General features: G+C 46.8%; 1 protein-coding gene across 2 annotated transcripts in view; it reads left to right on the forward strand.

The window, feature by feature from the left end:
* LOC106594895 (dachshund homolog 1) overlaps positions 1–23,487 on the forward strand; it is a 73,858-nt gene that overhangs the window by 28,881 nt on the left and 21,490 nt on the right. For both annotated transcript variants that reach the window (XM_045699542.2, XM_045699543.2), the window contains exons 2-3: positions 4,029–4,144; positions 13,149–13,301. In XM_045699542.2, the coding sequence (XP_045555498.2) occupies positions 4,029–4,144; positions 13,149–13,301 (269 nt within the window). The remainder of the gene's footprint in view (positions 1–4,028; positions 4,145–13,148; positions 13,302–23,487) is intronic.

Below are 23,487 nucleotides of genomic sequence, written 5' to 3' on the forward strand. Positions count from 1 at the left end.
AGAGAGAGAGCATAAAGCCAAACCACTCCTAATCCCCTCTGTTTCTAAAGGTCACTCAGCATGATAAAAAGGTGTTGAGTTCATTTATTTCCTCTCTGGCAGAGTGAGATAAAGCAACACAACTACTGGGGCAGGAGGAGAGAAGAAGGAGGCAATGCTAAGTTCATATTTCTTGAAGGATGATTGGCTAAGGGGTGAGGTCAGAGGTAGCGCTGAAACACTTCCTGTCTCTCAAGAGAGGAAAGCACCTCCTCTCTCATTTACATTTACATTTACATTTAAGTCATTTAGCAGACGCTCTTATCCAGAGCGACTTACAAATTGGTGCATTCACCTTATAATATCCAGTGGAACAACCACTTTACAATAGTGCATCTAAATCTTTAAGGGGGGGGTTAGAAGGATTACTTTATCCTATCCCAGGTATTCCTTGAAGAGGTGGGGTTTCAGGTGTCTCCGGAAGGTGGTGATTGACTCCGCTGTCCTGGCGTCGTGAGGGAGCTTGTTCCACCATTGGGGTGCCAGAGCAGCGAACAGTTTTGACTGGGCTGAGCGGGAACTGTGCTTCCTCAGAGGTAGGGAGGCGAGCAGGCCAGAGGTGGATGAACGGAGTGCCCTTGTTTGGGTGTAGGGCCTGATCAGAGCCTGAAGGTACGGAGGTGCCGTTCCCCTCACAGCTCCGTAGGCAAGCACCATGGTCTTGTAGCGGATGCGAGCTTCGACTGGAAGCCAGTGGAGAGAGCGGAGGAGCGGGGTGACGTGAGAGAACTTGGGAAGGTTGAACACCAGACGGGCTGCGGCGTTCTGGATGAGTTGTAGGGGTTTAATGGCACAGGCAGGGAGCCCAGCCAACAGCGAGTTGCAATAATCCAGACGGGAGATGACAAGTGCCTGGATTAGGACCTGCGCCGCTTCCTGTGTGAGGCAGGGTCGTACTCTGCGAATGTTGTAGAGCATGAACCTACAGGATCGGGTCACCGCCTTGATGTTGGTGGAGAACGACAGGGTGTTGTCCAGGGTCACGCCAAGGCTCTTAGCACTCTGGGAGGAGGACACAAGGGAGTTGTCAACCGTGATGGCGAGATCATGGAACGGGCAGTCCTTCCCCGGGAGGAAGAGCAGCTCCGTCTTGCCGAGGTTCAGCTTGAGGTGGTGATCCGTCATCCACACTGATATGTCTGCCAGACATGCAGAGATGCGATTCGCCACCTGGTTGTCAGAAGGGGGAAAGGAGAAGATTAATTGTGTGTCATCTGCATAGCAATGATATGAGAGACCATGTGAGGATATGACAGAGCCAAGTGACTTAGTGTATAGCGAGAATAGGAGTGGGCCAAGAACAGAGCCCTGGGGGACACCAGTGGTGAGAGCACGTGGTGCGGAGACAGATTCTCGCCACGCCACCTGGTAGGAGCGACCTGTCAGGTAGGACGCAATCCAAGCGTGGGCGGCGCCGGAGATGCCCAGCTCGGAGAGGGTGGAGAGGAGGATCTGATGGTTCACGGTATCAAAGGCAGCAGATAGGTCTAGAAGGATGAGAGCAGAGGAGAGAGAGTTAGCTTTAGCAGTGCGGAGAGCCTCCGTGACACAGAGAAGAGCAGTCTCAGTTGAATGCCCAGTCTTGAAACCTGACTGACTAGGATCAAGAAGGTCATTCTGAGAGAGATAGCAAGAGAGCTGGCCAAGGACGGCACGTTCAAGAGTTTTGGAGAGAAAGGAAAGAAGGGATACTGGTCTGTAGTTGTTGACATCGGAGGGATCGAGTGTAGGTTTTTTCAGAAGGGGTGCAACTCTCGCTCTCTTGAAGACGGAAGGGACGTAGCCAGCGGTCAAGTATGAGTTGATGAGCGAGGTGAGGTAGGGGAGAAGGTCTCCGGAAATGGTCTGGAGAAGAGAGGAGGGGATAGGGTCAAGTGGGCAGGTTGTTGGGCGGCCGGCCGTCACAAGACGCGAGATTTCATCTGGAGAGAGAGGGGAGAAAGAGGTCAAAGCACAGGGTAGGGCAGTGTGAGCAGGACCAGCAGTGTCGTTTGACTTAGCAAACGAGGATCGGATGTCGTCAACCTTCTTTTCAAAATGGTTGACGAAGTCATCCGCAGAGAGGGAGGAGGGGGGGGGGAGGGGGAGGAGGATTCAGGAGGGAGGAGAAGGTGGCAAAGAGCTTCCTAGGGTTAGAGGCAGATGCTTGGAGTTTAGAGTGGTAGAAAGTGGCTTTAGCAGCAGAGACAGAGGAAGAAAATGTAGAGAGGAGGGAGTGAAAGGATGCCAGGTCCGCAGGGAGGCGAGTTTTCCTCCATTTCCGCTCGGCTGCCCGGAGCCCTGTTCTGTGAGCTCGCAGTGAGTCGTCGAGCCACGGAGCAGGAGGGGAGGACCGAGCCGGCCGGGAGGATAGGGGACAGAGGAGAGTCAAAGGATGCAGAGAGGGAGGAGAGGAGGGTTGAGGAAGCAGAATCAGGAGATCGGTTGGAGAAGGATTGAGCAGAGGGAAGAGATGATAGGATGGAAGAGGAGAGAGTAGCGGGAGAGAGAGAGCGAAGGTTGCGACGGCGCAATACCATCCGAGTAGGGGCAGAGTGAGAAGTGTTGGAGGAGAGCGAGAGGGAAAAGGATACAAGGTGGTGGTCGGAGACTTGGAGGGGAGTTGCAGTGAGATTAGTGGAAGAACAGCATCTAGTAAAGATGAGGTCAAGCGTATTGCCTGCCTTGTGAGTAGGGGGGGACGGTGAGAGGGTGAGGTCAAAAGAGGAGAGGAGTGGAAAGAAGGAGGCAGAGAGGAATAAGTCAAAGGTAGACGTAGGGAGGTTAAAGTCACCCAGAACTGTGAGTGGTGAGCCATCCTCAGGAAAGGAACTTATCAAGGCGTCAAGCTCATTGATGAACTCTCCAAGGGAACCTGGAGGGCGATAAATGGTAAGGATGTTAAGCTTGAATGGGCTAGTGACTGTGACAGCATGGAATTCAAAGGAGGAGATAGACAGATGGGTCAGGGGAGAAAGAGAGAATGTCCACTTGGGAGAGATGAGGATTCCAGTGCCACCACCCCGCTGACCAGATGCTTTCGGGGTGTGCGAGAACACGTGGTCAGACGAGGAGAGAGCAGTAGGAGTAGCAGTGTTTTCTGTGGTAATCCATGTTTCCGTCAGCGCCAAGAAGTCGAGGGACTGGAGGGTAGCATAGGCTGAGATGAACTCTGCCTTGTTGGCCGCAGACCGGCAGTTCCAGAGGCTGCCAGAGACCTGGAACTCTACGTGGGTCGTGCGCACTGGGACACCACGTTAGAGTGGCAGCGGCCATGCGGTGTGAAGCGTTTGTGTGGCCTGTGCAGAGAGGAGAGAACAGGGATAGACAGACACAAAGTTGACAGGCTACAGGAGAGGCTACGCTAATGCAAAGGAGATTGGAATGAAAATTAACTAAACAACTGGGGAAGCGAGAGAGCAGGGCCTCCCTCACTAACCATTCACTGAAACACTCAAATATAACTAATATAATAGAGAGGAGAGAGGACCTGAGGAGAGAGGAGAGAGGACCTGAGGAGAGAGGAGAGGGGACCTGAGGAGAGAGGAGAGGGGACCTGAGGAGAGAGGAGAGGGGACCTGAGGAGAGAGGAGAGGTGACCTGAGGAGAGAGGACCTGAGGAAGAGGACCTGAGGAGAGAGGAGAGGTGACCTGAGGAGAGAGGAGAGGTGACCTGAGGAGAGAGGAGAGAGGACCTGAGGAGAGAGGAGAGAGGACCTGAGGAGAGAGGAGAGGGGACCTGAGGAGAGAGGAGAGGGGACCTGAGGAGAGAGGAGAGAGGAGAGAGGACCTGAGGAGAGAGGAGAGGGGAGGAGTATGTTATTGAGATCTTGTTACAGGCTGAGATCATCCCAAAAAAGTAATCCTTTATGATGGCAAAGCCAAGGTTGTTGGTTCAATTCCTGCAGCGATCACATACTCATACAACTAATGTATGCTCAGTGTACTGTGAGTGTGTCTGGATAAAAGCCTCTGTATAATTGATGTCATGTGTTGTATTGTTTTTCCAGCTCGCGCCCTGGGCGCCCCCCAAAGAGGGCTCAGAGTATGACGTCATCAGAGAACCAACACCTTCTGTCTCATTCTGTCAGCGGACTGATGTCAGCTGGAATCATGCCCCCTACTGGTGAGGGACCTGCATAGCACACACACACACACACACACACACACACACACACACACACACACACACACACACACACACACACACACACACACACACACACACACACACACACACACGAAGTGTCAGTTAAAGTGTGATGTGTTTGTTCTTCTGTCATCACCTCTATTTTAGTATTCTATTTTCAGCCACAGTGTTCCTGTAGACTATGTTCTCCAGTGTTCCTGTAGACTATGTTCTCCAGTGTTCCTGTAGACTATGTTCTCCAGTGTTCCTGTAGACTATGTTCAGCCACAGTGTTCCTGTAGACTATGTTCTCTCAGTGTTCCTGTAGACTATGTTCTCCCAGTGTTCCTGTAGACTATGTTCTCTCAGTGTTCCTGTAGACTATGTTCTCCCAGTGTTCCTGTAGACTATGTTCTCCCAGTGCCAGTGTTCCTGTAGACTATAACCTCCCAGTGTTCCTGTAGACTATGTTCTCCCAGTGTTCCTGTAGACTATGTTCTCCCAGTGTTCCTGTAGACTATAACCTCCCAGTGTTCCTGTAGACTATGTTCTCCCAGTGTTCCTGTAGACTATGTTCTCTCAGTGTTCCTGTAGACTATGTTCTCCCAGTGTTCCTGTAGACTATGTTCTCCCAGTGTTCCTGTAGACTATGTTCTCCCAGTGTTCCTGTAGACTATGTTCTCCCAGTGTTCCTGTAGACTATGTTCTCCCAGTGTTCCTGTAGACTATGTCTGAGTTACAGCCCACCTCTGCAGGCCCCTACCTGTGCTCTGGGAGGTGTGTATTCACCGTTCAGCTTTCAAAGCTGCCCTTCTCTTTGTGTGCTTTTGTGAAACTCGATCTGTTCATTCTCCACCTCAAAACAAGCCATTTCTAAAAGTCCTTTTTACTCTCTGTGTTCAAAAGCATCCTCAGCCTCAGAGAGTGGTGTCTCTGGGAGAGAGTCAGACTCAAAGTAATACTCACTGGGTCTGAGAGAGAGTCTCTGAGCCCTTTTAACTGGAGGAGAGGTCACAACATCAATGTCAGCAGAGGAGATTAGAATTGAAAGGCCACAGGAGACTGAAAGAGAGGAAGGGAGAGAGGGAGGGAGAGAGGGAGGGAGAGAGGGAGGGAGTGGAAGACAGAGAGAGAGGCAGAACAGAATGGCGTTTTGTTTAGCCAAGTGTAAACCTGAAGGAAACCTTTGATATCATCCTCTCTAGCCTCGCTGGGGTGACGGCTTCTTTCACACTGTGATCTTCACATTTATTAAAGAGAACTGAGGAACAGAGGGGGGAACAGAGGTGGGAACAGAGGGGGAACAGAGGGGGTAACAGAGGGGGAACAGAGGGGTAACAGAGGGGGGAACAGAGGTGGGAACAGAGGGGGAACAGAGGTGGAACAGAGGGGGGAACAGAGGGGGGGAACAGAGGGGGAACAGAGGGGGGAACAGAGGGGGGGAACAGAGGGGGACAGAGGGGGGAACAGAGGGGGGGAACAGAGGGGAACAGACGGAGGGGGGAACAGAGGGGGTAACAGAGGGGGAACAGAGGCGGGGAACAGAGGGGGGAACAGAGGGGGGGGAACAGAGGGGGAACAGAGGGGGTAACAGAGGGGGGAACAGAGGCGGGAACAGAGGGGGGAACAGAGGGGGTAACAGAGGGGGGAACAGAGGGGTAACAGAGGGGGGAACAGAGGGGGGAACAGAGGCGGGAACAGAGGTGGGAACAGAGGGGGTAACAGAGGGGGGAACAGAGGCGGGAACAGAGGGGTAACAGAGGGGGGAACAGAGGGGGGAACAGAGGGGGTAACAGAGGGGGGAACAGAGGCGGGAACAGAGGGGTAACAGAGGCGGGAACAGAGGGGGTAACAGAGGGGGAACAGAGGGGTAACAGAGGGGGGAACAGAGGTGGGGAACAGAGGGGGTAACAGAGGGGTAACAGAGGGGGGAACAGAGGCGGGAACAGAGGGGGGAACAGAGGGGGGAACAGAGGGGGGAACAGAGGGGGGGAACAGAGGGGGAACAGAGGGGGGAACAGAGGGGGAACAGAGGCGGGAACAGAGGGGGAACAGAGGCGGAACAGAGGGGGGAACAGAGGGGGAACAGAGGGGTAACAGAGGGGGGAACAGAGGCGGGAACAGAGGGGGGAACAGAGGCGGGGAACAGAGGGGGGAACAGAGGGGGGAACAGAGGGGGTAACAGAGGGGGGAACAGAGGCGGGAACAGAGGGGGTAACAGAGGGGGGAACAGAGGTGGGGAACAGAGGGGGAACAGAGGGGGGGGAACAGAGGGGGAACAGAGGGGGAACAGAGGGGGGAACAGAGGCGGGAACAGAGGGAGGGGAACAGAGGCGGGAACAGAGGGGGGGAACAGAGGGGGGAACAGAGGGGTAACAGAGGGGGAACAGAGGCGGGAACAGAGGGGGGAACAGAGGCGGGAACAGAGGGGGGAACAGAGGGGGAACAGAGGGGGAAGTAACAGAGGGGGGAACAGAGGCGGGAACAGAGGTGGGAACAGAGGGGGGAAGTAACAGAGGGGGTAACAGAGGGGGGAACAGAGGGGGGAAGTAACAGAGGGGGGAACAGAGGGGGGAACAGAGGGGGTAACAGAGGGGGGAAGTAACAGAGGGGGGAACAGAGGGGGAACAGAGGGGGTAACAGAGGGGGGAACAGAGGGGGGAACAGAGGCGGGAACAGAGGGGGGAACAGAGGGGTAACAGAGGGGGAACAGAGGGGGAACAGAGGCGGGAACAGAGGGGGGAACAGAGGGGGAACAGAGGGGTAACAGAGGCGGGAACAGAGGGGTAACAGAGGGGGTAACAGAGGGGGAACAGAGGCGGGAACAGAGGGGTAACAGAGGCGGGAACAGAGGGGGAACAGAGGCGGGAACAGAGGGGGAACAGAGGGGGGAAACAGAGGGGAACAGAGGGGGGAACAGAGGGGGAACAGAGGGGGGAACAGAGGGGGGAACAGAGGTGGAACAGAGGTGGGAACAGAGGGGGTAACAGAGGGGGAACAGAGGTGGGAACAGAGGGGGGAACAGAGGGGTAACAGAGGGGGGGAACAGAGGGGGGAACAGAGGGGGGAACAGAGGGGGAACAGAGGGGGGAAAGAGTAGGATACGTTTTTAATGGCAGGCTCAGTTCATTTCACAGCGGAGTTGTCCTTAACTAGCTCAGTGATTTTAATGACAAATAGAGACTTTATCATCCATATTACTGTCCATTTAAAATGACTTCAATTGGAGGAGAGACAGAGTAGGATGTTACTGGTGCTTTAAGGGCTGGCAGGTTCCATTATAAGATAATGTGTTGAAGACTGGTAGTCCAGTGGTGTACTGAGTCACTATGGAGATAGATTGTGTTGAAGACTGATAGTCCAGTGGTGTACTGAGTCACTATGGAGATAGATGTGTTGAAGACTGTAGTCCAGTGGTGTACTGAGTCACTATGGAGATAGATGTGTTGAAGACTGGTAGTCCAGAGGTGTACTGAGTCACTATGGAGATAGATGTGTTGAAGACTGATAGTCCAGTGGTGTACTGAGTCACTATGGAGATAGATGTGTTGAAGACTGATAGTCCAGTGGTGTACTGAGTCACTATGGAGATAGATGTGTTGAAGACTGGTAGTCCAGTGGTGTACTGAGTCACTATGGAGATAGATGTGTTGAAGACTGATAGTCCAGTGGTGTACTGAGTCACTACTGGAGATAGATGTGTTGAAGACTGATGGTCCAGTGGTGTACTGAGTCACTATGGAGATAGATGTGTTGAAGACTGATAGTCCAGTGGTGTACTGAGTCACTATGGAGATAGATGTGTTGAAGACTGATAGTCCAGTGGTGTACTGAGTCACTATGGAGATAGATGTGTTGAAGACTGGTAGTCCAGTGGTGTACTGAGTCACTATGGAGATAGATGTGTTGAAGACTGGTAGTCCAGTGGTGTACTGAGTCACTATGGAGATAGATGTGTTGAAGACTGATAGTCCAGTGGTGTACTGAGTCACTATGGAGATAGATGTGTTGAAGACTGGTAGTCCAGTGGTGTACTGAGTCACTATGGAGATAGATGTGTTGAAGACTGATAGTCCAGTGGTGTACTGAGTCACTATGGAGATAGATGTGTTGAAGACTGGTAGTCCAGTGGTGTACTGAGTCACTATGGAGATAGATGTGTTGAAGACTGATAGTCCAGTGGTGTACTGAGTCACTATGGAGATAGATGTGTTGAAGACTGGTAGTCCAGTGGTGTACTGAGTCACTATGGAGATAGATGTGTTGAAGACTGATAGTCCAGTGGTGTACTGAGTCACTATGGAGATAGATGTGTTGAAGACTGATAGTCCAGTGGTGTACTGAGTCACTATGGAGATAGATGTGTTGAAGACTGATAGTCCAGTGGTGTACTGAGTCACTATGGAGATAGATGTGTTGAAGACTGGTAGTCCAGTGGTGTACTGAGTCACTATGGAGATAGATGTGTTGAAGACTGATAGTCCAGTGGTGTACTGAGTCACTATGGAGATAGATGTGTTGAAGACTGGTAGTCCAGTGGTGTACTGAGTCACTATGGAGATAGATGTGTTGAAGACTGGTAGTCCAGTGGTGTACTGAGTCACTATGGAGATAGATGTGTTGAAGACTGATAGTCCAGTGGTGTACTGAGTCACTATGGAGATAGATGTGTTGAAGACTGATAGTCCAGTGGTGTACTGAGTCACTATGGAGATAGATGTGTTGAAGACTGATAGTCCAGTGGTGTACTGAGTCACTATGGAGATAGATGTGTTGAAGACTGATAGTCCAGTGGTGTACTGAGTCACTATGGAGATAGATGTGTTGAAGACTGATAGTCCAGTGGTGTACTGAGTCACTATGGAGATAGATGTGTTGAAGACTGGTAGTCCAGTGGTGTACTGAGTCACTATGGAGATAGATGTGTTGAAGACTGGTAGTCCAGTGGTGTACTGAGTCACTATGGAGATAGATGTGTTGAAGACTGATAGTCCAGTGGTGTACTGAGTCACTATGGAGATAGATGTGTTGAAGACTGATAGTCCAGTGGTGTACTGAGTCACTATGGAGATAGATGTGTTGAAGACTGATAGTCCAGTGGTGTACTGAGTCACTATGGAGATAGATGTGTTGAAGACTGATAGTCCAGTGGTGTACTGAGTCACTATGGAGATAGATGTGTTGAAGACTGATAGTCCAGTGGTGTACTGAGTCACTATGGAGATAGATGTGTTGAAGACTGATAGTCCAGTGGTGTACTGAGTCACTATGGAGATAGATGTGTTGAAGACTGGTAGTCCAGTGGTGTACTGAGTCACTATGGAGATAGATGTGTCCAGTGGTGTACTGAGTCACTATGGAGATAGATGTGTTGAAGACTGATAGTCCAGTGGTGTACTGAGTCACTATGGAGATAGATGTGTTGAAGACTGGTAGTCCAGTGGTGTACTGAGTCACTATGGAGATAGATGTGTTGAAGACTGATAGTCCAGTGGTGTACTGAGTCACTATGGAGATAGATGTGTTGAAGACTGGTAGTCCAGTGGTGTACTGAGTCACTATGGAGATAGATGTGTTGAAGACTGATAGTCCAGTGGTGTACTGAGTCACTATGGAGATAGATGTGTTGAAGACTGATAGTCCAGTGGTGTACTGAGTCACTATGGAGATAGATGTGTTGAAGACTGGTAGTCCAGTGGTGTACTGAGTCACTATGGAGATAGATGTGTTGAAGACTGATAGTCCAGTGGTGTACTGAGTCACTATGGAGATAGATGTGTTGAAGACTGATAGTCCAGTGGTGTACTGAGTCACTATGGAGATAGATGTGTTGAAGACTGATAGTCCAGTGGTGTACTGAGTCACTATGGAGATAGATGTGTTGAAGACTGGTAGTCCAGTGGTGTACTGAGTCACTATGGAGATAGATGTGTTGAAGACTGATAGTCCAGTGGTGTACTGAGTCACTATGGAGATAGATGTGTTGAAGACTGGTAGTCCAGTGGTGTACTGAGTCACTATGGAGATAGATGTGTTGAAGACTGATAGTCCAGTGGTGTACTGAGTCACTATGGAGATAGATGTGTTGAAGACTGGTAGTCCAGTGGTGTACTGAGTCACTATGGAGATAGATGTGTTGAAGACTGATAGTCCAGTGGTGTACTGAGTCACTATGGAGATAGATGTGTTGAAGACTGGTAGTCCAGTGGTGTACTGAGTCACTATGGAGATAGATGTGTTGAAGACTGGTAGTCCAGTGGTGTACTGAGTCACTATGGAGATAGATGTGTTGAAGACTGGTAGTCCAGTGGTGTACTGAGTCACTATGGAGATAGATGTGTTGAAGACTGATGGTGTACTGAGTCACTATGGAGATAGATGTGTTGAAGACTGGTAGTCCAGTGGTGTACTGAGTCACTATGGAGATAGATGTGTTGAAGACTGATAGTCCAGTGGTGTACTGAGTCACTATGGAGATAGATGTGTTGAAGACTGATAGTCCAGTGGTGTACTGAGTCACTATGGAGATAGATGTGTTGAAGACTGGTAGTCCAGTGGTGTACTGAGTCACTATGGAGATAGATGTGTTGAAGACTGATAGTCCAGTGGTGTACTGAGTCACTATGGAGATAGATGTGTTGAAGACTGGTAGTCCAGTGGTGTACTGAGTCACTATGGAGATAGATGTGTTGAAGACTGGTAGTCCAGTGGTGTACTGAGTCACTATGGAGATAGATGTGTTGAAGACTGATAGTCCAGTGGTGTACTGAGTCACTATGGAGATAGATGTGTTGAAGACTGGTAGTCCAGTGGTGTACTGAGTCACTATGGAGATAGATGTGTTGAAGACTGATAGTCCAGTGGTGTACTGAGTCACTATGGAGATAGATGTGTTGAAGACTGATAGTCCAGTGGTGTACTGAGTCACTATGGAGATAGATGTGTTGAAGACTGATAGTCCAGTGGTGTACTGAGTCACTATGGAGATAGATGTGTTGAAGACTGATAGTCCAGTGGTGTACTGAGTCACTATGGAGATAGATGTGTTGAAGACTGATAGTCCAGTGGTGTACTGAGTCACTATAGCGACAAACAGCAAATATATCCAACAAGTGTGTAGAGTCACTAGCTTGATGTAGTCATTGCATGCTATGCATATGGGACCAGATACATAGAAGTGAATTTGTCCCAATACTTTCAGTCCTTTAAAATGGGGGACTATGTATAACAAGTGGTGTAATTTCTAAACAGTTCACCTGATATGGATGAAAATACACTCAAATGAAAGCCGACGGTCTGCACTGTAGCCCTTTCCTGCAGTCAAATGACCTGGTGGCCTCGGAATGTTATTCATCATTTTCATCATTTTATAACTAATGAAATAAAATAAATGTAGAAAATCTCGTGTTTCTATGTCAAACAGTTTTGTTATATTTCAGTCTTCTGTGATGTGTAATATTGGGATGAAAACTCAAAATGTAATACATTTCAACTCTATATCTGACATGATACAGGTGTCTTCTTATGTTAAACCCATGATCATGTGTGTGAGGTGGATACTTTTGTTACAAAGTAGATTTGTTTAAGACTACCAAGAATCACTCTGTGACCCTGGTTTAGCCCACTGCAGTAAAAGGTTAGCCTCATAGTCATTGTATCATTTCAAATCCAAAGTGCTGGTGTACAGAGCCATAACAACAACACATTTTCCCAATACTTGTGGAGCTCACAGTAGATGGATCTCTAGCATCCTTCTTATGAAAACTGTCTGTTACCCATAATCCACTAGACTAGAGGACATTGATCTAAATTTGATTGATCTCTCTTTCTTTGTACCCATCACCTTTCTCTTTTCTCTCTCTCTCTCTCTCGCTCCTATTTCACACACACTCTCTCTCTCTCTCTCTCTCTCTCTCTCTCTCCCTCTCTCTCTCTCTCTCTCTCTCTCTCTCTATTTCACACTCTCTGTCTCTCTCCTCTCTCAATCTCTCCCTCCTCTCTCCTCTCTATTTCACACCCTCTCCATCTCTCTCTCTCTCTCTCTCTCTCCATCTCTCTCTGTCTCTCTCCTCTCTCTCTCTCTCTGTCTCCGTCTCCTCTCTCTCTCTGTCTCTGTCTCTGTCTCTCTCCTCTCTCTCTGTCTCTGTCTCTCTCCTCTTTCTCTCTCGCTCTCTCTCCTCTCTGTCTCTCTCCTCTCTCTCTCTGTCTCTGTCTCTCTCCTCTCTCTCTCTGTCTCTGTCTCTCTCCTCTCTCTCTCTGTCTCTGTCTCTCTCCTCTCTCTCTCTCTGTCTGTCTCTCTCCTCTCTCTCTGTCTCTGTCTCTCTCTCCTCTCTGTCTCTCTCCTCTCTCTCTCTGTCTCTGTCTCTCTCCTCTCTCTCTCTGTCTCTGTCTCTCTCCTCTCTCTCTCTCTGTCTGTCTCTCTCCTCTCTCTGTCTCTCTCTCTCTCTCTATTTCACACTCTCTCTGTCTCTCTCCTCTCTCAATCTCTCCCTCCTCTCTCCTCTCTATTTCACACCCTCTCCATCTCTCTCTCTCTCTCTCTCCATCTCTCTCTGTCTCTCTCCTCTCTCTCTCTCTCTCTGTCTCCGTCTCCTCTCTGTCTCTGTCTCTCTCCTCTCTCTCTGTCTCTGTCTCTCTCCTCTCTCTGTCTCTCTCTCCTCTTTCTCTCTCTCTCTCTCTCTCCTCTCTGTCTCTCTCCTCTCTCTCTCTGTCTCTGTCTCTCTCCTCTCTCTCTCTGTCTCTGTCTCTCTCCTCTCTCTGTCTCTCTCTCTCTCTCTCTCTCTCTCTCTCTCTCTCTCTCTATTTCACACTCTCTCTGTCTCTGTCTCTCTCCTCTCTCTCTCTCTCTGTCTGTCTCTCTCCTCTCTCTCTGTCTCTCTCTCCTCTCTGTCTCTCTCCTCTCTCTCTCTGTCTCTGTCTCTCTCCTCTCTCTCTCTGTCTCTGTCTCTCTCCTCTCTCTCTATTTCACACTCTCTCTCTCTGTCTCTCTCCTCTCTCTCAGGTCTGACAGCGGCTGCTCTTGCTGAGGCCATGAAGACCAAAAAGATCAAGTTGGAGGTGATGGGGGGTTACCATAGTAACCACCAGCAGCATCATCATCACCACGGGACAGACGGAGAGAACGGAGGAGATCACCACAAGTCCTCCAGTCTGGGTGAGTCAATTTTAAACCCTGTTATTACGTTATCATTACAGTCAATGGACCATCATCCGTTTCATAACCATGCTGGTCCTCTAGGCTTTGAGTTACAGGTGGAATGTAAGTCTTCAAACAGCTGGACAGATACACTACACACAGAACCAGTCAAAAGTTTGGACACACCTAATCATTCCAGGGTTGTTGTTTTTAGTGAACACATCAAAACTATGAAATAACACATATGGAATCATGTAGTAACCAAAAAAGTGTTAAAGAAATAAAAATATATTTTATATTTGAGATTCTACAAAGGAGCCACCCTTTGCCTTGATGACAGCTTTGCACACTCTTGGCATTCTCTCAACCAGCTTCATGAAGTTGTCACCTGTAATGCATTTCAATTTACAGGTGTGCCTTGTTAAAAGTTCATTTGTGGAATGTATTTTCTTCTTAATGCATTTGAGCCAATCAGTTGTGTGGTATAGCCCTATTTGGTAAATGTCCAAGTCCATATTATGGCAAGAACAGCTCAAATAAGCAAAGATAAACGACAGTCCATAATTTCTTTAAGACATGAAGGCCAGTTAATCCGGAAAATTTCAAGAACTTTTAAAGTTTCTTCAAGTACAGTCGCAAAAACCATCAAGGGCTATGATGAAACTGGCTCTCATGAGGACCGCCACAGGAAAGGAAGACCCAGAGTTCCCTCTGCTGCAGAGAACAAGTTCATTAGAGTTACCAGCCTCAGAAATTGAAGCCCAAATAAATGCTTCACAGAGTTCAAGTAACAGACACATCTCAACATCAACTGTTCAGAGGAGACTGCTTGAATCAGGCCTTCGTGGTCAAATTGCTGCGAAGAAACCACTACTAAAGGACACCAATAAGAAGAGACTTGCTTGGGCCAAGAAACACGAGCAATCGATATTAGACCGGTGGAAATCTATCCTTGGTCTGAGGAGTCCAAATTTGAGCTTTTTTGTTCCAACAGCCATGTCTTTGTGAGACACAGAGTAGGTGAACGGATGATCTCCGCATTTGTGCTTCCCACCTTGAAGCATGGAGGAGGAGGTGTGATGGTGCTTTGCTGGTGACACTGTCTGTGATTTATTTAGAATTCAAGGCACACTTAACCAGTATGGCTACCACAGCATTCTGCAGCGATACACCATCCCATCTGGTTTGCGCTTAGTGGGACTATCATTTGTTTTTCAACAGGACAATGACCCAACACACCTCCAGGCTGTGTAAGGGCTATTTGACCAGGAAGGAGAGTGATGGAGTGCTGCATCAGATGACCTGGCCTCCACAATCACCCGACCTCAACCCAATTGAGATGGTTTGGGATGAGTTGGACAGCAGAGTGAAGGAAAAGCAGCCAAGAAGTGCTCAGCATATATGGGAACTCCTTCAAGACAGTTGGAAAATAATTCCAGATGAAGCTGGTTGAGAGAATGCCAAGAGTGTGCAAGCTGTCATCAAGGCACAGGCTGGCCACTTTGAATAATCTAAAATCTAAAATCTATTTTGATTTATATAACATATGACTGCACCCACATGATATCTTGGCAGCTGTCCATACTGTTTGATTGTGTCTCTGTGATCCTGTCAACAGCACTCCTACTGGTCTTGATTAAGCAGGAAATGACATCATCACTGTATCACACAGATAAATCAATTTCCTAATTTACTGGTTCAAGACAAGGTTTTAAGATGAAATGCTTATGTATTGCTTATGAATGCAGTGTGAATGGGTTATGAATGTGTTATGACGTTGTTATGAAGGTAACATGGACTAAGATTTAGTCCAGGTTGGTGTATGAATGAGGGTTGCAAGTACTGTAACTTCCAATAACAGAGACCACCTGTCCTTCTGCCTCTGGAAGTGAACTGGCAATAAAACAGCTTCACCTGAAACAGAACAGAATGTAAACAAGGAAAAGAAGAAATCAATAGTGTTCTCTGTAGTTTAGGATCTTGAACGCAAACGATGACTGTGTATTGATTTGGTGCAGGATTCCAGCTATTGGCTGGTTACAACACCATCAGTATGTTGAGACAGATGACAGGGATTATCAAAGCCTGAACAGAATCACAAATCAACCTGGTTTATGACGTGGCATAAGAACAGAGTGTGCATTGAAGAGACGATCAGTAAGATAAACCAGTAAACTACTTTTAAATACAGATCTCCTTCAGCCCACTATATTTTTTTATCTTTATTTAACAAGGCAAGTCAGTTGAGAACAAATTCTTATTTACAATGACAGCCTACCCCGAGCCAAATCCAGACGCACTGGGCCCATTGTGCCCTATTCGACTCCCAATCACGGCCGGATGTAATGCAGCCTGGATTCGAACCAGGTACTGCAGTGACACCTCTTGCACTGAGATGCAGTGCCTTAGACCACTGCACCACAGTAAGATAAACCAGTAAACTAGTTTTAAATACAGATGTCTCCTTCAGCCCGCTGTATTACAGTAAGATAAACCAGTAAACTAGTTTTAAATACAGATGTCTCCTTCAGCCCGCTGTATTACAGTAAGATAAACCAGTGAACTAGTTTTAAATACAGATGTCTCCTTCAGCCCGCTGTATTACAGTAAGATAAACCAGTAAACTAGTTTTAAATACAGATGTCTCATTCAGCCCGCTGTATTACAGTAAGATAAACCAGTAAACTAGTTTTAAATACAGATGTCTCCTTCAGCCCGCTGTATTACAGTAAGATAAACCAGTAAACTAGTTTTAAATACAGATGTCTCCTTCAGCCCGCTGTATTACAGTAAGATAAACCAGTAAACTAGTTTTAAATACAGATGTATTTAGCCTGTCTTCTCTTGAGAGCCAGGTCGGCCTTTGGCGGCCTTTCTCAATAGCAAGGCTATGCTCACTGAGTCTGTACATAGTCAAAGCTTAACCTTAAGTGTAGGTCAGTCACAGTGGTCAGGTATTCTGCCACTGTGTACTCTCTGTTTAGGGCCCAATAGCATTCTAGTTTGCTCAGTTTTTTTTTGTTAATTCTTTCCTGTGTCAAGTAATGCTCTTTTTGTTTTCTCATTATTTGGTTGGGTCTAATTGTGCTGCTGTGCTAGGGCTCTGTGTGGTCTGTTTGTGTTTGTGAACAGAGCCCCAGGACCAGCTTGCTTAGGGGACTCTTCTCCAGGTTCATCTCTCTGTAGGTGATGGCCTTGTTATGGAAGTTTTGGGAATCGCTTCCTTTTAGGTGGTTGTAGAATTTAACGTCTCTTTTCTGGATTTTGATAATTAACTGGTATCGGCCTAATTCTGCTCTGCATGCATTATTTGGTGTTTTACGTTGTACACAGAGGATATGTTTGCAGAATTCTGCATGCAGACTCAATTTGGTGTTTTTCCCATTTTGTGAATCTCTCTCTTTCTCTATCTCTCTCCTCTCTCTCTCCCTCTCTCTGTCTCTCTCTCTGTGTGTCAGGTTTAATCTTATAAAGGCTAATGTGACCTTTAGAAAGAGAAGATCAGACATGATCTGAAAAGACAGCAACACAATGGCACAAATACGATTTATGATTAATTACGATGGTGTGTGTGTGTGTGTGTGTGTGTGTGTGTGTGTGTGTGTGTGTGTGTGTGTGTGTCAGAGCGTGTACTACACAATAGATTAGTACTGTGTAATGCCTCCTTCAATCAACAGTGGGGATGTCACTTGGCTTGCACTTCCTTAAGACCAATCTCTTTAAAAAGGGCTCTCTGTGTGTCGCCGAATTCCACTACCTCCATCTTTCTCTATCTCTCTTTCTCTCTCGCGCGCGCTTTCTCCCTCTCTATGTCTCCATCTATCTCCCGTTTCCACACCGCTAGTGGTCATGTGTGGCAGAGGGTGGGGAATCATTTAGATTTGTTCAGTTTCTTTCTTATGGAATAATCTGTAGAAGGATGTGTTCAAGCCAAGTGTTCACACACAGACACAAACCTTAGGCACCAGTTTCTTACACTTGCCAATGATTTTCCGGAACTCAAATATTATTTTCATATCATCAGGCATTCCCCATTTTTATCAATCTCTACCAAGTGTATCAATCTCACCTCTGATGGAGGCAGCTGCTGCCTAATGCTCCAACCTGGACTCAGGGGCTGACGTAACATAGTAAATATAAATTCGGTATACCACAATTAGTATGGTATTTATTAATTTGTGGATGTCCATCATCCATTTTGTATGATATGTTACAAAATGCAATTCATATGATATGTTACGAATTTCAATTCATATAATATGTTACAAATTTGCTAAAGTTTTGATATATTACTAATTCCAATTTGTTGTGGCTAACGTTAGCAAGGTGGCAAATGTTAGCTAGGCTAGGGGTTAGGGTTAGGAGTTGGGTTAAAGGGTTAGGGGAAGGTTAGCTAACATGCTAAGTAGTTGAAAAGTAACTACAAAGTAGTTGAAAAGTAGCTAATTGGCTAAAATGCTAATGTTGTCCATAATGAGATTCGAACATGCAGCCTTTGGGTTGCTAGATGTTTGCGTTTTATGCCTACCCATCCACCGCAACTAACCGCCCTACTTTTGTAGGGTAAGTTGGTGGTTGGAGACATCCCTCTAGTGGTGTGGGGACTGTGCTTTGGCAAAGTGGGTGGGGTTATATCCTGCCTGTTTGGCCCTGTCCGGGGGTATCATCGGATGGGGCCACAGTGTCTTCTGATCCCTCCTGTCTCAGCCTCCAGTATTTATGCTGCAGTAGTTTATGTGTCGGGGGGCTAGGGTCAGTCTGTTACATCTGGAGTATTTCTCTTGTCTTATCCGGTGTCCTGTGTGAATTTAAATATGCTCTCTCTAATTCTCTCTTTCTCTCTTTCTTTCTTTCTCTCGGAGGACCTGAGCCCTAGGACCATGCCTCAGGACTACCTGGCATGATGACTCCTTGCTGTCCCCAGTCCACCTGGCCGTTCTGCTGCTCCAGTTTCAACTGTTCTGCCTGCGGCTATGGGACCCTGACCTGTTCACCGGACGTGCTTGTTGCACCCTCGACAACTACTATGATTATTATTATTTGACCATGCTGGTCATTTATGAACATTTTAACATCTTGACCATGTTCTGTTATAATATCCACCCGGCACAGCCAGAAGAGGACTGGCCACCCCTCATAGCCTGGTTCCTCTCTAGGTTTCTTCCTAGGTTTTTGGCCTTTCTAGGGAGTTTTTCCTAGCCACCGTGCTTCTTTCACATGCATTGCTTGCTGTTTGGGGTTTTAGGCTGGGTTTCTGTACAGCACTTTGAGATATCAGCTGATGTACGAAGGGCTATATAAATAAATTTGATTTGATTTGATCTGAATCAGTTGAATGGTATCAAATAGAAACACATGGTTTCCATGGTTTCCAGGTGTTTGATACCATTCCATTCGCTCCGTTCAAGCCGTTATTATGAGCCGTCCTCCCCTCAGCAGCCTCCACTGCTGTGTGTGTTTTGTTTGTGTCGTTACCATAAGCCATAAAACAATGTTAAACGTTAACCATTGTTAATTATAGGGTGAGCTGCACAATAAACAAACACAAAGCATTTGGCCTGTTTTTCCATAAAGCCACCCACTTCCTCCTCACAGATGTGTAAATCACTACCAACACACACACACACACACACACACACACACACACCACACACACACATGAAGTACATTAACTAAGCAGCCATTAGCACCTTAATGTGGGAAAGAGAAGCCATCACCGGCCCAACACTGAAGTTTCTTTTCCTTTAGGAAATCTACAACATACAAGATTTTGTACAGGGCATTCAGAAAGTATTCAGACCCCTTCCCGTTTCCCACATTTTGCTTCGTTACAGCCTTTTTCTAAAATTGATTAAATCGTTTTTTTTTCTCTCATCAATCTACACACAATACCCCATAATGACAAAGCGAAAAAAGGTTTTTAGAGATTTCTTAAAAACAGAAATACCTTGTTTACATACACTACCAGTCAAAAGTTTGGACACACCTACTCATTCAAGGGCTTTTCTTTATTTTTACTATTTTCTACATTTTAGACAAATAGTGAAGACATCAAAACTATGAAATAACACATATGGAATCATGTAGTAACCAAAAAAGTGTTAAACAAATCTAAATAGATTTTAGATTTTAGATTCTTCAAAGTAGCCACCCTTTGCCTTGATGACAACTTTGCACACGCTTGGCATTCTCTCAACCAGTTTCACCTGGAATGCTTTTCCAACAGTCTTGAAGGAGTTCCCACATATGCTGAGCACTTGTTGGCTGCTTTTCCTTCACTCTGCAGTCCAACTCATCCCAAACCATCTCAATTGGGTTGAGGTCGGGTGATTGTGGAGGCCAGGTCATATGATGCAGCACTCCATCACTCTCCTTGGGTCGTGTTGGGTCATTGTCCTGTTGAAAAACAAATGATAGACACACGAAGCGCAAACCAGATGGGATGGCGTATCGCTGCAGAATGCTGTGGTCGCCATGCTGGTTAAGTGTGCCTTGAATTTTAAATAAATCAGTGTCACCAGCAAAGCACCCTCATACCATCACACCTCCTCCTCCATGCTTCACAGTGGGAAGCACACATGCGGAGATCATCTGTTCCACAAAGACACGGCAGTTGGAACCTAAAATCTCAAATTTGGACTCATTGCTCGTGTTTCTTGGCTCAAGCAAGTCTCTTCTTCTTATTGGTTTTCTTTAGTAGTGGTTTCTTTGCAGGCATTTGACCATGAAGACCTGATTCACGCAGTCTCCACTGAACAGTTGATGTTGAGATTTGTCTTACTTGAACTCTGCAAAGTATTTATTTGGGCTGCAATTTCTGAGGCTGGTAACTCAAAGGACCTAATCTTCTGCAGCAGAGGTAACTCTGGGTCTTCCTTTCTTGTGTCAGTCCTCATGAGAGCCAGTTTCATCATAGCACTTGATGGTTTTTGCGACTGCACTTGAAGAAGCGTTCAAAGTTCTTGAAATGTTCTGTATTGACTGACCTTCATGTCTTAAAGTAATGATGGACTGTCGTTTCTCTTTGCTTATTTGAGCTGTTCTTGTCATAATATGTGCTTGGTCTTTTACCAAATAGGGCTGTCTTCTGTATACCACCCCTTCCTTGTCACAACACAATTGATTGGCTCAAACGCATTAAGAAGGAAAGAAATTCCACAAATGAACTTTTAACAAGGCACACCTGTTAATGGAAATGCATTCCAGGTGACTACCTCATGAAGCTGGTTGAGAGAATGTAAAGCTGTCATCAAGGCAAAGGGTGGCTACTTATCAAATATATGTTGATTTGCTTAACACTTTTTGGTTTACTAGATGATTCCGTATGTGTTATTTCATAGTTTTCATGTCTTCACTATTATTCTACAATGTAGAAAATAGTAAATATTAAAAAAAATAAACTGGAGTAGGTGTGTCCAAACTTTTGACTGGTACTGTAAGTATTCTGACCCTTTGCTATGAGACGCAAAATTGAGCTCAGGTGCATGCTATTTCCATTGATCATCCTTGAGATGTTTCTATAACTTGATTGGAGTTCACCTGTGGTAAATTCAATTGATTAGACATGATTTGGAAAGGCACACCCCTGTCTATATAAGGTCCCACAGTTGACAGTGCATGTCAAAGCAAAACCAAGCCATGAGGTCGAAGGAATTGTCCGTAGAGCTCCGAGACAGGATTGTGTCGAGGCACAGATCTGGGGAAGGGTACCAAAACATTTCTGCAGTATTGAAGGTCCCCTAGAACACAGTAGCCTCCGTCATTTTTAAATGGAAAAAGTTTGGAAACACCAAGACTCTTCCTAGAGCTGGCCTCCCAGCCAAACTGAGTAATCAGGGGAGAAGGGCCTTGGTCACGAAGGGGACCAAGAACCCAATGGTCACTCTGACAGAGCCTGGAGTTCCTCTGTGGAGATGGGAGAACCTTCCAGAAGGGCAACCATCCCTGCAGCACTCCACCAATCAGGCCTTTATGGTCGAGTGGCCAGATGGAAGCCACTCCTCAGCAAAAGGCACATGACAGCCCGCTTGGAGTTTGCCAACAGGCACCTAAAGGACTCTCAGACCATGAGAAACAAGATTCTCTGGTCTGATGAAACCAAGAGTGAACTCTTTGGCCTGAATGCCAAGGGTCATGTCTGGAGGAAACCTGGCACCATCCCTACGGTGAAGCATGGTGGTGGTAGCGTCATGCTGTGGGGATGTTTTTCAGTGGCAGGGACTGGGAGACTAGTCAGGGTCGAAGGAAAGATGACAAGTACAGAGAGATCCTTGATGAAAACCTGCTCCAGTGTGCTCAGGACCTCAGACTGGGGTGAAGGTTCACCTTCCAACAGGACAACGACCCTAAGCACACAGCCAAGACAACACAGGAGTGGCTTCGGGACAAGTCTCTGAATGTCCTTTAGTGGCCCAGCCAGAGCCGGACTTGAACCTGATCTAACATCTCTGGAGATACCTGAAAATAGCTGTGCAGCGACGCTCCCCATCCAACCTGACAGAGTTTGGATCATAAACCTTTTTTGTAGTTTTTTAAAACATTATTGTCATTATCTGTATTTCTGTTTTGTAAGATTATTTTTCTTCTTAGATGAGCAACCATGGATACCTTTGTTAGGGACTATGCTGAAGTTTCAAGGCTAGGCCAGACATTAAGAAAATATATCATGTAATTAGCTGGGTCCTATAGCAACCAATAACCAATTCTTCCATTCTTCCAACATCCGTTCATCTCCTTCCATTCAGGAGGACATCTTTTGTTTTTATGGTCGGGGTGAGGGAGAGGGAGGGTGAGGGAGGGAGGGAGGGTGAAGGAGGGAGGGAGGGAGGAAGGGTGAGGGAGGGAGGGAGGGTGAGGGAGGGCGGGTGAGTGAGTGAGGGAGGGAGGAAGGGTGAGGGAGGGAGGGTAAATTGCAAAAGGCATCCAGATGAACCACTGCACATATGTGTAATCCACCTAATTTAGTAAAAGCTCTTTTTTTTCAAATTTCTTTCTATTTCCATCTCTTCTTTGGGGACTTCTTTTTGTTTGCACACATTCTATTATATTTGGGACATTGTGTGGAATTTGGTCCAAGTTTAGTGTCTTTGTGTTTGGAATTATTCAGCGTTCCGTTGGCACGGCGACAGAGCCGTCATTAGCTCTCTTTTGTTTCGCTTCCTCCTTCTATTGTTTTATTTTTGGTTTTGTTTTCTTGAATGTTCAATATTTAGATCGTTCCCTTCTCTCCCATGTGGATTGGTTTATGCATCTATAAAATAGTTACATTTCAACAGCACACAAGGGTGAAATAGTGGGTCTAATACACAGGGATGAAATAGTGGGTCTGATACACAAGGGTGAAATAGTGAGTCTGATACACAGGGCTGAAATAGTGGGTCTGATACACAGGGCTGAAATAGTGGGTCTGATACACAGGGCTGAAATAGTGGGTCTGATACACAGGGCTGAAATAGTGGGTCTGATACACAGGGTGAAATAGTGAGTCTGATACACAGGGCTGAAATAGTGGGTCTGATACACAGGGATGAAATAGTGGGTCTGATACACAGGGTGAAATAGTGAGTCTGATACACAGGGTGAAATAGTGAGTCTGATACACAGTGCTGAAATAGTGGGTCTGATACACAGGGCTGAAATAGTGGGTCTGATACACAGGGATGAAATAGTGGGTCTGATACACAGGGATAAAATAGTGGGTCTGATACACAGGGTGAAATAGTGAGTCTGATACACAGGGCTGAAATAGTGGGTCTGATACACAGGGCTGAAATAGTGGGTCTGATACACAGGGCTGAAATAGTGGGTCTGATACACAGGGATGAAATAGTGGGTCTGATACACAGAGTGAAATAGTGGGTCTGATACACAGGGTGAAATAGTGGGTCTGATACACAGGGTGAAATAGTGAGTCTGATACACAGGGCTGAAATAGTGGGTCTGATACACAGGGCTGAATAGTGGGTCTGATACACAGGGATGAAATAGTGGGTCTGATACACAGGGCTGAAATAGTGGGTCTGATACACAGGGATGAAATAGTGGGTCTGATACACAGGGTGAAATAGTGGGTCTGATACACAGGGTGAAATAGTGGGTCTGATACACAGGGTGAAATAGTGAGTCTGATACACAGGGCTGAAATAGTGGGTCTGATACACAGAGTGAAATAGTGGGTCTGATACACAGGGTGAAATAGTGGGTC

Source organism: Salmo salar, chromosome 17 (assembly GCF_965601325.2).
Source record: "Salmo salar chromosome 17, fSalSal1, whole genome shotgun sequence".
Taxonomy (NCBI): domain Eukaryota; kingdom Metazoa; phylum Chordata; class Actinopteri; order Salmoniformes; family Salmonidae; genus Salmo; species Salmo salar.